Source organism: Exophiala aquamarina (assembly GCF_000709125.1).
Source record: "Exophiala aquamarina CBS 119918 chromosome Unknown aczIA-supercont1.21, whole genome shotgun sequence".
Classification (NCBI taxonomy): domain Eukaryota; kingdom Fungi; phylum Ascomycota; class Eurotiomycetes; order Chaetothyriales; family Herpotrichiellaceae; genus Exophiala; species Exophiala aquamarina.
This window is the reverse complement of record NW_013550567.1, coordinates 247,709-262,819: the sequence shown is the minus strand read 5'-3', so window position 1 is coordinate 262,819 and position 15,111 is coordinate 247,709. Positions and strand designations below refer to the sequence as shown.

Sequence of the window (15,111 nt, the reverse complement as noted above, 5' to 3'; positions counted from 1 at the left end):
ATCTAACTTTTAGGAAGAATCACGTGACAAGGCGCGTTTCCCCCCACTTCACGTAAAGTCACGTCGGCCGCGCTGCCTGCGCGCTTTCTAATGAACCCACCCATAACTTGAGGTCGCTCTACAGACGTTCAGCCTACCACATATCAACGACTCTATGGCTCTAATGACCGGTCGTCGGTCGAGGGCGCTAGACTCTGACGATAATGATGACTCCAGACCGAACACGCCATCATCCACCGCTCCGAATGACAGCAAGAGGATGCGCCGCCCACCTGGCTCCCAGGATGATGTAGGTGGTGCTTCAGCCGATACAGACTCTGCTCCACCGTCCTTGATTCTCTCAGGAGCGCCTGATAGCGCTGTTGTCCAGAGCAACGTACAAAATGAACCAAAATACCAGCCTGGTGCAATCGTCCGGGTTAAACTAACGAATTTCGTTACTTACACCTCTGCCGAATTCTTCCCCGGCCCAAATCTAAACATGGTCATCGGCCCTAACGGGACAGGTAAGAGCACGCTTGTCTGCGCCATATGTCTTGGGCTGGGCTGGCCGCCTTCGGTATGTACTTTGCCCATCGGAGGGTAGACCTTTCCTAATTTGCACCAGTATCTCGGAAGAGCCAAGGATCCCAGCGAATTCGTCAAGCATGGCTGTCGCGAAGCGACCATTGAGATTGAACTTCATGGGCCCCCTCGGACAAGAAGAAATCCCATCATAATGAGAACTATAAAGAAAGAGGGCAATAAATCCGTGTTTATGTTGAACGACAAAGCATCCTCCGCAAAAATGGTTCAAGCTATGGCAAATTCTTTTAACATCCAAATCGACAACTTGTGTCAATTTCTGCCCCAGGACAAGGTGGTAGAATTTGCTCAAATGAGTCCAGTCGAACTTTTAGCGAGCACCCAGCGTGCAGTCGCCGGCGCTGAGATGACAAAGATGCATGAAGATCTGAAGAAACTGCGAAGCTCCCAAACTCAATACATCAGCGAGAACAGGGGCCACCAAGAGCAACTTGTCAATCTCCAAAATCGTCAAGAGATGCAACGTTCAGAGGTCGATCGAATGAGAGAGCGAGCATCGGTGCAGAAAAGACTGACATGGTTCGAAAAGTGTCGCCCCATAGCAAGATATGCCGATGCGAAGACCAAGTACCGCGACGCAAGACATATGATCCCACCACTTGATCGCCAATTGACACGGCTTAAGGACGCCTCAGCCCCAACTTTGAAGAGGCTGGAGTCAAAACAGCGGTACAGCGAACAGGCGAAACAAGTCGTTTCTCATCGTGCGAGAACTTTGAAGGATAGTGAGCGCGAATGCGATCGATTGATGAAAGAGGTCGAGGAGAAGCAAGATAGAATCAAGGATCTCGACAACAAGGTCGAGGCTGAAAAGAAGAGCATCCCCAACACCAGGGGAGAGATCAAGCAGAACGAGTTAAAGCTAACCGAACTCAAACGGAAGAAAGCCGAGCCGCCTGAAGATTTTGATGTTCGGATCATCTCGGATGAGATTCAAAGCCTACGAAACAAAGAGAGACAGTTCAGCGGTTACGAGCAAGATTTGAAGCTACGTTACGACAATCTTAGAGAGCAAGGAAAAGAAAGAACTACGAAACTTACAGACCTAAATAATACTCTTCAAGGTCTAGAAACACAGGCGGGGCAACAAGAAAACAAGTTGAATAGTCTCTCGCGCGACACCTTTCAAGCCTGGAAGTGGGTACAAGAAAATCGAGATCAGTTCAAGGACGTCGTCTACGGACCACCAATCTTGGAATGCTCACTTCAGGATTCCCGAATGGCCGATGCCATCGAGTCACTTTTGCAAGAGAACGACTTCAAAATCATTACTGCCCAGAATCGGGAAGATTTTCTCAAGCTTCAACAGAAATTGCTAAAGGAGAAAAAGCTTCATGATGTGAGCCTGCGCACATGCTCCGCGAGCGACCTCTCACAACACCGGCCACCACTGTCTCAGACAGAGATGAACAATTTTGGCCTGGACAGCTGGGCGATTGACCATTTAGTCGGCCCGCCTACTGTACTTGCGATGTTGTGCAGTGAGAAGGCCTTACATCGGTCCGCTATCGCATCCAAGGAGCTGAGTCAGCAGCAGCATGATGATCTGGCGAATACTACGGTTCAGAGCTATGTTGCTGGCCGAAAAACCTATCAATTCATAAGGCGAGCGGAGTATGGCTCAGCAGGCAACACCGCACGAGTGCGAGACGTCAGGCCGGCCCAGAGATGGACTGATCAACCTGTCGACATGGGAAGGAAAGCGTCGATAGAGCGGTCAATCGCTGAAAATCACGGTGAGCTCGAGATCATCAGATCTGAAATTTTGAACCTCAAGAACGAAGCGAAAGAAAAGAAAGGCGAACATGAACAAGTGGGCGTGCAACTTGCAGCACTGTTGAGCCAGAGGGACGCCAAACAGACCGCTAGGAAAGTATGGTTGGGGCTTGACCAGAAGATACAGGACACAGAGACCAAGCTCGAAGGTCTACAAGATCAGATTGAAGGTTTTCGTGGCCGAGTCAATGCGCTTCGGGCAGAAAAGGACCATATGCTCTTGGAAAAGGCTCAAGCCATCTTGGATTTTGCAGCCGCAACGGGAGCACTGAAGGCGGCGGCGGCACGTTTTCTTGAAGCCCAGGTCATCGCCATCGAAGCTGCATCTGATGTTGAAGGGTTGGAGATACAGAACGAGCACATTGTTCAGACGATACAGGAGAAAGAGGTAGAGCTTGCAGAGGCAAGACGTGTTTGTGCCCAAGAGAAACAAGTTGCCGAACAGATCCTTAGAGAAGTGTACCAATTGAAGGTTGAGGCTCAACGACTGGAGGAGGAGGAAGAAGACTCTGGGCTAGCTAAGACGATGGAGCAAGTGGGTGCTCTGCAGACCGAAGAGAACCTCGACGCGGAGATTGACTCTCAGAATGCTCAGCTGGCATTGACTGAAGGTGGAAATGCCAGCATCATTAAAGAATTCGAGGACCGCGCCAAAATCATTGAGAAGCTCAAGGCCAAGGTTCAGGAAGCCGAGAGGCGACAAGAGGCTTTCGCGAACGGCATCAAGGAAATTCGAGGCAAATGGGAACCGAAGCTAGAGGGTTATGTGGAGAGAATCAGCGCCGCATTCTCCGACTCGTTCGATCGCATTGGCTGTGCGGGTCAGGTGACCGTGTTCAAGGCCTCATCTGACGATGCAACTGACTGTACTGAAGAAAATGGAGGGATGAGTAACGGGCTGGACTTCGGCAACTGGGCCATCCACATCAGCGTCAAATTCCGCGAACAAGAACCTCTCAGCCTTCTAGACAGCCATCGGCAGTCCGGCGGTGAAAGAGCGGTCAGCACCATCTTCTACCTCATGGCGCTGCAAAGTTTGAGCCAGGCACCATTCCGCGTGGTGGACGAGATCAATCAGGGCATGGACCCCCGCAACGAACGAATGGTCCATGGAAGAATGGTCGACATCGCTGCGGAAGACGGTGGTAGCCAATACTTCCTCATCACGCCCAAACTCCTGAACGGGCTGAAATACAGGAGAGGGATGACAGTTCTCTGTATTGTGAGCGGTGAGAACATGCCTGCTGCGCGCCAGGAGGACGGACGTGGGAACGTGGTTAGCAGCGGTCCCAAGATCGATTTCCGGGCTTTTGCGAAGAGGGCAAGGGAGTTGGGCATTGCCAGTGGTCACGACGCTAGAAGTGCCCTTGCGATGAACGACCGATCGTTCACGGTGACGAGCCAAGTGTCTGAAATCGGGGCCTTTTGATTGCGGGCTTGCTGGCACAATGTTCTATTCTAGATAGGTACACATTTCTATGTGCTGATGATGTTCGAACTATGATGGAATGATGAACGAGGTTGTAAACTGTCCTTCTTTGTCGCCGTGAGTTACCTTCCTGGGTACTACTACTGCTCCTAGTACCTGAGTCAGACCCGTCCGTCCTTTGGTCTCAATCGTTCCACTGGCAAACAATACAGCTGATCCATCTATATCCCGGAAAGGCAACCAAACTGCAAGGCCGAGGTAAAGCCAAACCTCGTGCCACCCAGGCCTCCCCACATTCTCCAACTTTTTCAACACACATCGTTCCTTGGGTAGTAGTTAGAGTGAGAGTGGTACCGAGTCCCTCTCAAAGGCCGATCTAGCCGATGAGCCCTTCTTTGAGCAGACACCATTTAATTAATTAGGGAGGGAAGAAAGACTGGGTTCCCCGTGTGTCTCAAAAGGTCGTCTCTTTTGAAAACAACGATGGTCTTGAGTCCCAGCCGACAATAACAGTCAGAAAACAAGCAAACAAAAGTAATTAAGCCATTGTTATGGTATTGTTCAAATCGCCACACCGGGATCTCGAAAGTGAGTTACTTTGGTGTGAGATGGATTCACTTTGGCCCTCTCATCTCTCGACGCAGCCTCGTCAAGCTCCTCGCTTAGCACTACAACGTTGGCCTCACAGTAAATCCATGGACGTAGTACTAATTCTTATCGCTAGTCCCAACCAACATCACAACGTGGGAATGGGCATTCGAGCCGGGCCCGTACTCACCACTGTACAATCAGCCCCAACCCCAGCAATCGTTGGCGGGATACGTCAACGCGGCCACGAAAGAGCGGCTCAACTGGGACCAGGTCAAGACCCAGGCGACGCAGCTGAGCACAGCGCTAGTGCACCAGTATGGCCTCCACGCGGGCGACACGGTCAGCTTGTTCAGTACAAACACCATCTGGTATCCCGTCGCGATGTGGGCTGTTGTTCGTGCAGGTATGTGTCGATAGTGCGACTGCATCGTGACCTCTAATCACCGAATTGCTTCAACAGGCGGGCGAGTCAACGGCGCATCACCAGCGTACACGGCGGAGGAAATGACGCACGCACTGAAAACAGCCAAGTCTAAGATCCTCATCACGCTCCCGAGCTCTCTGGCCGTAGCGCTGGAAGCTGCGCGCGAGGCTGGGATCCCGGATTCTCATGTCCTGCTGCTGGAGGGTAGCTCCGAGGGGTTCGTCAGTATTCAGACTCTCATGGAGGAGATCGGGCAGCGGTATGAGCCTGACCTGCCTTTTCGGATCCCAGAGGGCAAGACGAATGCCCAGGTTTGTGGGTATTTGAACTTTAGTAGTGGGACTACGGGGTTACCTAAAGCGGTATGTTTGAGAACAGAGGGTGTGTGCGCTGTGAGTGTGACGTTGGTTTTCTAATGTTCGAATGCTATGATAATAGGTCATGCTGTCCCATCAGAACATCATTGCTCAATGCCATCAGCTTCGGCAGTTGCAAGCAGGTCGAGATTATAAGATACTCGCGGTAATGCCGTTGTTTCACAGTATGGTCTGCTCTCGAACTTTTTGGAAGTTCAAGGCTTTTGACTCACAAGGGGCTGACTGACTGTCTTGCAATTTAGTCACTGGGCTTGTCCGATTCTGCACATACCCGGTCTTTATGAATGGCGATTCGGTAATGCTGCCTGCCTTTAGCATGAAGGCAATGTTGGACGCAATCGTCGAATTCCAGATCAAAGAACTCATTCTCGTCCCTCCCATAATCATCCGTCTGGTGCGGGATAAAATTGTCGACGACTATGCTCTGCGGCACGTCGAACGATGGTCGTCAGGGTCCGCTCCCATTTCGCCAGAGATCATTGAATTACTCAGGAGGAAATTCCCCTGGACCGGGTTCAGGCAAGGGTACGGTGCTACAGAATCGACGGCGTGCATTTCCTGCCATCCGCCAAGCCATTATGACTATAAATATGCGACGACTGGGGGAATGTTGGTGGCGAATACCGTGGCAAAGGTGCTGGATCTGACGACAGGGAAGGAGCTTGGCCCGGGAGAGACTGGAGAGATCCTCGCTCGTGGGCCACAGATTGCGATGGGATATCTGGGCAATCCGACAGCGTCGGCAGAAACGTTCGATGCGGAGGGATTCTTCCATACGGGCGATGTCGGGAACATCGACAATGAGGGCTTGATCCACATCGAAGATCGCATCAAAGAGATGATCAAGGTCAAGGGGTTGCAGGTGCCTCCTGCAGAGCTGGAGGACTTACTTTTAGGTCATCCACAGGTTGAAGATTGTGCCGTCCTCGGTATCCCCGACGATTACTCGGGCGAGAGGCCCAAGGCGTACGTGGTGTTGAAGAGGGGCATTGAACCGACGCCCGAGGTTGGGAGGCGACTGCTGAAATTTGTGAAGGAGAGAAAGGTCAGGTATAAATGGCTTCACGAGCTGGAATTCACGGACGAGGTTCCTAAGAGCCCCACCGGGAAGTTGCTGAGGAGAGTACTGAAGGTCAGAAATAAAGAGGAGGGTAGGAAGGGGGTTTGGGTAAGAGACGAGACGGAACGAGCTAGACTGTGATAGATCTTTGGTCGTTGAGCCGCTCATGGAGGGGGAGATTGTAAGTAGACTGCTGAAGACGACAGATAGATTGAGGCACTCTGATGTTCAAGTGAGCTGAGAGTCGGAGGCAAGACGAGGCCAGGCGTACGAATCCTTGATTTCTTGTACGTGAAGCGTCAGGCGTGAGGCGAAGGATTAAGCTCGGGTGGCACCAACGGTCGCGGCCTCCGTCGCGGGGCCAAGGGGCGACCCGTATTTTGCTGATCTTGGCGAATCATTCCTTCAAGTCAAGCTCCTCGCCGCTCGAGGTGCCCTTGTCAAGCTGTGAAACTCGGGTCGACCTTGGATTCTGGCAAGGAACCGGGACCGGGACAAGGCCAGGGCCAGGACCAGGACCAGGGCCAGGGAGATCGACAAAGCCAGGCTCAAAGACAACTTCAGGCTCATCACATTCGGATCTATCAGGTCTTCTTAAATCGTGCGTCACCTCGTACCTTTGTGGCCAGCACTCATCCTCGAAATGGTGTCTAGCAAAGATGGGGCCAAAAAAGTGCGACTCCGTGCCTATAGTCAAGAAGGAACTGGTTCCGCTCGAGTCCAAGAGCAAACTACTCTCGGTACCGCACAGGGCGGTTGAAGAGGCCCTTCCCAGGCTTGCGGTCGTCGATCGCAATCATGTCCAAGCTTCAAATACAGAGCAAAAGATCCTCGAGATCCTGCGAAGGAGTCTGCGGCCTTTCTCCGACCGCCTCGACCCTTTTGCGGCGCTGCCAATCAGTCTTGATCGATTTCAGGAACATCTGGTTTCCTTCTACCTGTTGTACTATCCCAAGGTCACATATGGATTTAGCCCACGACTACAGCCGCATCCAGTTGCCAGTAACTTTTCCATTGCATTGACCACTCCAGCTTGTTTTCAGGTTGCCCTGGCCCGGTCAGCCTCCTACCGGCTCTCCCTCAATAAATATGCCTCCGACCCAGAAAAGAAATCACTGGAGCTGGCAGTAGTGCGTCACAAAGGTGAGGCTTTGAAGCTGGTCCGATCTCTGAGCGTTAAGTCCAACCCGAAGCGGAAGGATGATTTGCTGGCATCCATGATCAGCTTGGGAACATTCGACAGGCGTACCGGGTCCAAAGAGGCATCTGGAATGCACTATGCAGCGGTTCGGAAGATCTTGAAGTCGACTGGGGGGCCGCTCGCTGTCAAGTCCGTACTGTTGTCGAGGGTGATGTGTTTCTTTGAATGCATCTATGGGACTAGCCCGGAGAGTTACATCTGGGATGAGACAGATCTCCCCAGGCTTTTGACGGATCTCAACCGGTTCTTGGGCAAGCTGAGGGAGCTCTGGCAATCCTTGTCAACGATCAGAGCATTGACGAATCGTCCATTGGTCTCTCACCAGTCGGCCCCTATCCATTCGTTCTGCCTGCAGCCAGACTCAACCCTTTTGTCCTTGGTGGGGAGGCAGCCACCTCCCGGGGCAGAGATTACACAACAGCGGCGGTTAGAGATGGTCTTCCAATTGACATGTCTGCTTACTCTAGCAATGATAACCTTGGACTATGCCGATGACTTTCGATCGCTACAACAGTACATGGACAATCTCCACCAAACCATGCACGATCTCCAGCTGGCAGGACAGAGCTGCAATAATGCAATGTGGCAGATTCAAGTCAACGATCATAGTGAACCTCACAGCCGACGGATCTGGCGTGCTGCAAGTTATGCTTGGGTTTTAAAGCACGTCTCCTATAACGTCCAAGTCACCTTGAAGGACTGGCTCTTGGGCTTTTTCACGGGAAAGCCCGTTGGGAAAGCGTACCGATTGGACAACTTTCACTTTAGCTATGCTAGTTGATCATGGGGAAGCCTATCTGACAGAATCTTCATTTCCAGCAGCATTGCCATCTGAGATCCGTTTCCAAGGCTCCGTGCGCGCCGAGTCACGTGACCGTCCTTGTCGTGCGTGTCACGCAGATCCAGCACCTGTCAAAGAGCGAGTCAACGTTTGGCGATGAAGATCTAACAAGCGTTGTGCACAAATTCATAGGGAACATTTTACGTTCTAAGAACGCTTGTGTGCGTTTCTCTGGGCATGGGAAGTACACTCCGTGTTTGGTACTCCGTACTTGTGGAGTTACGATTATCCGAGACGCCATCATTTATCGATTGAGGCGGACGCCTATCGAAGGGGATGCGGGTGTCCAATTGTGAGCGATATACTGGTACTCGTACGCGGAAGATGGCAGGGATCCAACGAAGGAGTCGAGGACTGACTGCCGGATGCTTTCTCGTACTGAGCGAGCGTGCCATGCGGACCCAAACCGAGAAAAAGGCTGCCCAGAACCACCAAGCCACGGACCAAAAGGATGGGTCGTTCCAATTAAAGAGCGCGCCTAAACCTTGATCGGTTAGGCGTGGATAAGCAGATTCGGTGGGTGCCATTCCCCTGTGAGGGCGTCTTTTGTGGGCACCTGTCATGCTCCACGAATGAAAGAGTCGTGGTACCTGTTGATCTCTACAGCAACTGCCCATTTGCATCACAGATTCACAGCAACCACCCTCAAGAATTACTTGTCGAGATGCACCTTTTCTCGATCATCCCATCCAACATCACTGCCGCTCTTTGAACTCAAACCCCGGACTGGTGGTCCAGACAGCATTTTGCCTTTGCCGCCTTTGTTCCCATGGCCAGTGCGTTGTGGGTGGCACGACGCGCCGACTCTAACGGACTAGTGCCTGAAAGGTGTCAGCGCGGTTGGTCGAATTCGGTGCCCTACACCCTTAATCTCTCGCACCCCGTCGGCCGCAGAAAGCCATTCATCCACCTCCATCCACTCACCTTACTTCTAAACTCGCGCTGTCCCTTGCTCTCCCTCGCAGCTGACCTCCTCTTCCTCACCCAGACTTGCTTGGAATGCTCTCCCTCCACGGCTCACGAGAGCACAGACGTCTTTGTGTCGCCTCACAAAGCATCCTATCCGTATGCCCTACGGAGCACGCCCACGAGGTCTAGTCGTTGCCATAATGGAATGACCTCCTTGCCTCCGTGCTTCTGATTTCAACTACAGTCACTCATTCCCACATTTGCCCATCGCCGGCGCCCCTCGTTTTCACCCTCGTTCGCTTTCCGTTCTATACACAATACTCAAAATAACACTCCTTTGAAAATATGGCCGCGCAAGGTATGATGACTGCTTCTCGCTCGGAATCACAGGTCACTGACCAGGACTCGCAGATGGCATTTCGACCATCTATGGCGTGCCCACCAAGTATATATCCTTAATGATCCTGGTCGTCCAGAACTCTACCCTGGTTCTGACCATGCGATATTCTCGAATCCTACCGGGTCCACGATACCTGAGCTCTACAGCAGTGGTGCTTTCCGAAGTCATCAAATGTATAATATGTCTCGCCATTCACCTACGCGACCAACAATCAGCGCACCGCTACTCACAATTGCCCACTCTGTCGGACGGAGCCTCTCCGTCCCACAGCTCATCACGCTATAGCATGCGTCAATTGGCCACCGATATCTTCTCCATCAAAAGCGGTTTCCCTAAACTACTTGTGCCCGCCATCCTCTACACTCTTCAGAACAATCTACAGTTTGTCGCAGCCTCAAATCTCGATGCGGCCACTTTCCAGGTTACTTATCAATGCAAGATTTTGACAACTGCGCTATTTGCAGTCTTAATGCTGGGTCAATCTTTGTCGCCTAAGAAGTGGCTGGCCCTCTTTATCCTTACCGCAGGAGTTGCTTGTGTGCAAATCCCCTCTTCAACCACCACAACCACTCCTGTTCACCAGGGCAACTATTCTTTAGGAATTATTGCTGTTGCTGTTGCCTGCGTTTGCTCTGGCTTTGCGGGTGTCTATTTCGAGCGGGTTCTCAAAGGTGGCCAGAGCACAACCATCTGGGTACGCAACATCCAACTGAGTGTTGGCTGCCTGGCCATCGCTCTTTTTGGAGCATTTGTTTGGGATGGCCAGGCCATCAGGACCAGTGGGTTTTTCCAAGGCTACAACCCCGTGGTTGCCTTCACCATCTGTGTTCAGGCTGCCGGAGGCTTGATCGTTGCCATGGTCATCAAATATGCCGACAACATCTTGAAAGGCTTTGCAACCTCACTCTCCATCATCCTTTCGACAGTTGCCTCAATTTTTCTTTTCAATTTCGTTCCTACCATCTACTTCTTACTCGGCTCGATTTTGGTATTCCTTGCAACCTATCTTTACAGTATGCCTGACAAAGCGACAGCCGTCGAGACCATCTCCAATGATACAGAGAAGGGCCCAATCCTCGTGGTCGATGACTACGATGCCGACAGCTCCATCGTCAATCAAGAGGTCAACAAACCTTTCCGAGACGAAAGTGACCGTGAGTCTGTCGACGACGATAGCCATGACGGCTCCAGCATATACGAGCCTGACGATGGTCACAAGAGTCGAAACTTTTCCCCTTCCCTGATTCAGCACCCCACCATGGAGAAACAAGTTTACTCGGAACTCGATCACGTGGCATGATGGTCCGAACCAAAACCTAGACATTCAATACGCGAAGTGGCAGAAGTGGAAAACAATCCTTTACCACGTATAACGAGGTTGTGTACCTGCCCATTTGGGAAATACTTACACAGGTGACACTTTCACGAAGGATGGCGTTGAAATTTGAAATGGTTGAATGAATTAAAGAGAGACTTCTCCTATCCAAAGGATTATTTCTCACGATATCCACCAATGTTTTGGCGTTTGATGGCCTTGGGCAAATATTGGGCAAATAGAAAAGATCTGGATTGGCCTGCAATAGAATTGAGCTTGACATGTCACCTGTTGAATTACACCTTGCAAAATCAGCCGATTTCCGTGTGTTTTTTTTTTTAATATACTGTACTCCTTGGTCCTGCTCAAGGTTGCCATTCAATCTTCCTTCGCGGTCCCAAAATACTGGTAGAAGTATGTCTACAAACGTGGTATTCAACTATTTAGCTCTACGGTCAATAAAAGGCTACCTACAGTAGGTACCTCTGGAGCACGATTTCGATATCAGCACACGAAAATACCGTCGGCACCAACATTCCTATGATATCACTCCACTAAGGTACAGCGTACTCCATACCTTGAAACCGGTCCTGCACAACACACCCAACGTATCGTTGTTGCATCATCGCGGAAGACCCCAGCAGAAAGGCCGATCCAGCCTCTCCCAATACCACCGACACATGATACACGTACGATACCCCGTATTATTTACAACATGGGTGGTGGTGAGACGTGTGGTGAAGCTTGACCTCAGATGTAAAACAGTAACTGCAGCATACCTACTCGACCCCAGGCAGCATGTATGGCCCAGCAAAGCTCCACGTCATGATATAAGTAATCCCATCGCAGGTACCAGACCGTACAGTGTGCTCAGCTAAGTGTGGGGCCGAGGGCTCTGTCGTGCGCCTTGAGACAATGGTTCGCTCGTTTCACTCTGGGCGATTCACCATCTCACCATGCAAACCTACTCGTACAGCCCCAGACGAGCAGGCAAGGGTTCGTAGTCTAGACGGGGCTCTCGCTTCCAGTCTGGTCTGCAAGTATAGCCTCGTCATTGCGTCCAGGTCAGATAGATTCCGAATTGCGAATATGATTGCAACTTGCGGATTTCCTGTGTCTTTCGGAATAGCATACGGATGAGGTGCGGTTCTTGTGCATGAGGATCACGTCAGGAGCTCTAAGAGTAGGGCTGTCTATCACCCATCTACGGCGCAGCACGAGGCTGACTAACGCCACTGCCACAAGGGCGACACCCAGTGACTTGCGCATGAGAATGGAGCTTTAAGCGGTTTGGTGCTTGGCAAGGCTCCTGAGGATAGTTTATCCGGGCGTTTACCCGAGCGCGTCACGCTGCAGCCGTGCTGAAATATCATGCATATGCATATGCATGATGAGGCTCACATACTCCCACAATGAACTCTTCTCCCCAAATAACACAGCTGCGAATTTCCTGGATCATAACCGCACCTCTCCATGACTCTCATATCAGAAACGAAATAGATCGCGATCGCTGGAACATCCATCACCGCTGGCCGCAAAGTCCTACAGGTATGGTTCTTCCTTTCATTTTCAGCCTCATTCTTCGACGTAGAAGCGCATCCTGAAGATATTGCTATTGAATTTGTGGCACGTGAGCTGCGATTCCATTCAGAGGGTCAATCCTCTCTACGGCAACTGGATAGCACGTCATCACCCTTGACGACCTAGTTGTCCAGGTCCTCTTGGCCTCAAGATCCATGTACATACCTACGCATGCCGAGTTGCTCATCCTGAAAATGCAGAGGATCGCCTCTTCCAAGAACGCCTTTACGCTATGTTTACTAGCATCCTCTAACTCTTCTCCCGATGACGCCGCGCGCCTTGTCGGGTATACTCAAGCCTACCCCGGATACGCGGCTTCACATGGCGTGTATCTTTTCGTTGTCTTTGACGCTGCACCTCATGCCGGCAAGATCAACGGCTCAACCAAAAGGGCACGGAGCTCCTGAGATCAAGAGATTTCCTTCCTCTCGCAAGCCGTTGGATGAGCGGTGAGAATGCCCCCTCATGCAATCTCATATCCAGGTAATTGTTGACAACGCACTTGGGAGGGTCTTTTGGCAATGTTTCATCTCTTGAAAAACCCTGAGGCACGACTTCCTCATGATAGCTATTCTTGGCTTTGCCTTACTACATGTCGCCGCGCCCATAGATGACGAGGATGAAGGAGAGATTGGAAGTGGCATTCATCCTTCAGGAATAAAATCCGTCGCCCAGGGGGCAAGTCGCTTCGGTGCTTGCTTTGATGATGCCTCTACCCGCACTGGCACGGCCACTACTAGTGCTGAGCACTGGAGTTTGGTTGCCTCGCGACCCTCTGCCTTCTACTATCAGAAGGCGCTGGAGGACCAGAATCAGGTGTCGTCGTCCTTTCACCCAGTTCTAAGCTGTATCACGCAAGACAACTGCCACGCCGTCTTGGGGTTCTCCATCATCATGGTTCTATCGGCACTTGGAGTGCCGCACCATTCCATGACGGGTCACATAGACTGCTTCAGCTCCAGCACATCGCACATGGAGTCTATCTTCACGATGGTCGAATTCTTGAGAGGCATAGAGTCCGTCTCAACTGTCGGACATGCCTGGCTCCGTGCCGGCCCATTCGGAGCATCCATCCTCGGATACGACGATTTCTGGGAGATGGGAGTCCTGCCCATAGAGCCTGAGGCTGCCGTATTCCAAATGCTAAGGTCGTTAAACGAGGAGCAATACGGCAGCGGCCAGTGTTTCACCGCCACCGCCAACGAGATAGACCTCGATCTCGACCTCGACCTCGACATCAACATCAGCGAAGATCACCATCATCACTCGACTCGGTACAAAACCAACCACAACGCCATCTCCCAGCTCGAGACCAGCTTCGCGAAAACCACACAGGGCAACCTCGACCCAGCACTGCTGTCCAAGGTCCCCATATCTGAGGAGATTTAGGGAGAGCAAGGCCCGATCCTGGCGTGGCTCAGCCTGGTGGGACCCTGTCCGTGCTGGTCTTTCTCCACTGGGGCGCCTCCCTCAACCAGCTGGGCGATCTGTGGTGGGCGAGGAACGCGGGGAGATCGCTGGTCGAGGACATCTCGACGATACTGCACGCAAGGGGGCAATGAGTGGTGCGAGCGTACGAGGTGGGCGATGGGGAGGGTCGCATTGTTTTGATACTTACACGGATACCCAGAATCAATCAATATCAGTAGCAGACCGTCTGATTCTTCGTTTATATATTGTATATACAACATCCCGGCTTCTCTCCTCGTCTCTGTAGATACACGTGTGGCTCCCCCCTAAGTCCTGGAAGGACCAACCACGTATGCACGGCTAGCGGGCCCCCGGCTTTCTTTTATTTGTCTCTGCGTCAATTGTCTTCTTGACTTCACTTCGAGAAGGGAAACATAAACAACCAATCAAGTACGAGCTGCAGAGTGAGGAACGTAATACATAGGCATAAAATATAACCTTTGTTTGGCGCAAGGCTGCCCCTCCTTCCATGAGCACATCTACCTAAATGGCCGAGCTACATACATACATACGTCCATAACAAGAGGGATATAGAGACAGGATGCGCGACGTCGCGACGTCCTTTCTTTCCTCAATAGAGTTGTAAACTAGGGAAAGTCTTTATTCCTTTTTTTTCGCCGTTTTCAAAAAGTGCTCATTTATCTGTCTGTGTTTACTACGATCTCTCTGTATCTTATCTCTATATTCTCCCTCTTCCTCTCGCCTCATCATGCTAACTTTCAGGTTCGATCAGCCGCTTTGCTGAAACAACAAATACTCCCAAAAATGCACAGGTGGTATCTTTCTATACGGTGGGTTGGTTTGTCGTGACAGGTTGGAGAGGCTGCGGGTGTGCATGTGTCTGTGAAAAGAAAGAGAGGTCGGGTTAAAAGCGACAACCATAAAAATAATACAAGAAGAGGATAATAATGAAGCCGAGTAAATGATGAAGCAAAGGGAGGTGAAATACAAGAACCCCAAGCCAAATACTTGCAACGATCCAAAAGATGGTTTTGGATCGTCTTGCAAGGTTTTGCTGGGTTACTTGTTCCCTTTCCCCAGCTTCCTCCTCCAAATTTGCTGAGGACGTTCTGCTGTTTGATTCCCCCGATCAATCAAGCACTCAATCATCCCATCCTTGAGATCCTGATTCAGTTGTGCTTGTGACACGAA

General features: G+C 51.3%; 4 protein-coding genes across 4 annotated transcripts; all 4 read left to right on the top strand.

Moving 5' to 3' along the window:
• Positions 1-154: 154 nt before the first annotated feature.
• A1O9_12139 (uncharacterized protein) lies at positions 155-3,790 on the top strand (the record flags this gene model as incomplete). Its single annotated transcript, XM_013398938.1, has 2 exons — positions 155-559; positions 608-3,790. The coding sequence occupies 2 exons, from the start codon at positions 155-157 to the stop codon at positions 3,788-3,790; spliced, it is 3,588 nt and encodes a 1,195-aa protein (XP_013254392.1).
• Positions 3,791-4,341: 551 nt separating this feature from the next.
• On the top strand, positions 4,342-6,383 carry A1O9_12138 (uncharacterized protein; the record flags this gene model as incomplete). The annotated part of the gene is made up of 5 exons (XM_013398937.1): positions 4,342-4,378; positions 4,515-4,784; positions 4,842-5,167; positions 5,244-5,346; positions 5,425-6,383. The coding sequence occupies 5 exons, from the start codon at positions 4,342-4,344 to the stop codon at positions 6,381-6,383; spliced, it is 1,695 nt and encodes a 564-aa protein (XP_013254391.1).
• Positions 6,384-6,901: 518 nt separating this feature from the next.
• On the top strand, positions 6,902-8,224 carry A1O9_12137 (uncharacterized protein; the record flags this gene model as incomplete). Its single annotated transcript, XM_013398936.1, has 1 exon — positions 6,902-8,224. The coding sequence occupies one exon, from the start codon at positions 6,902-6,904 to the stop codon at positions 8,222-8,224; it is 1,323 nt and encodes a 440-aa protein (XP_013254390.1).
• Positions 8,225-9,538: 1,314 nt separating this feature from the next.
• On the top strand, positions 9,539-10,893 carry A1O9_12136 (uncharacterized protein; the record flags this gene model as incomplete). The annotated part of the gene is made up of 2 exons (XM_013398935.1): positions 9,539-9,551; positions 9,596-10,893. 2 exons carry the CDS (start codon positions 9,539-9,541, stop codon positions 10,891-10,893), a joined length of 1,311 nt encoding a protein of 436 aa, XP_013254389.1.
• Between the last annotated feature and the right edge of the window lie 4,218 nt (positions 10,894-15,111).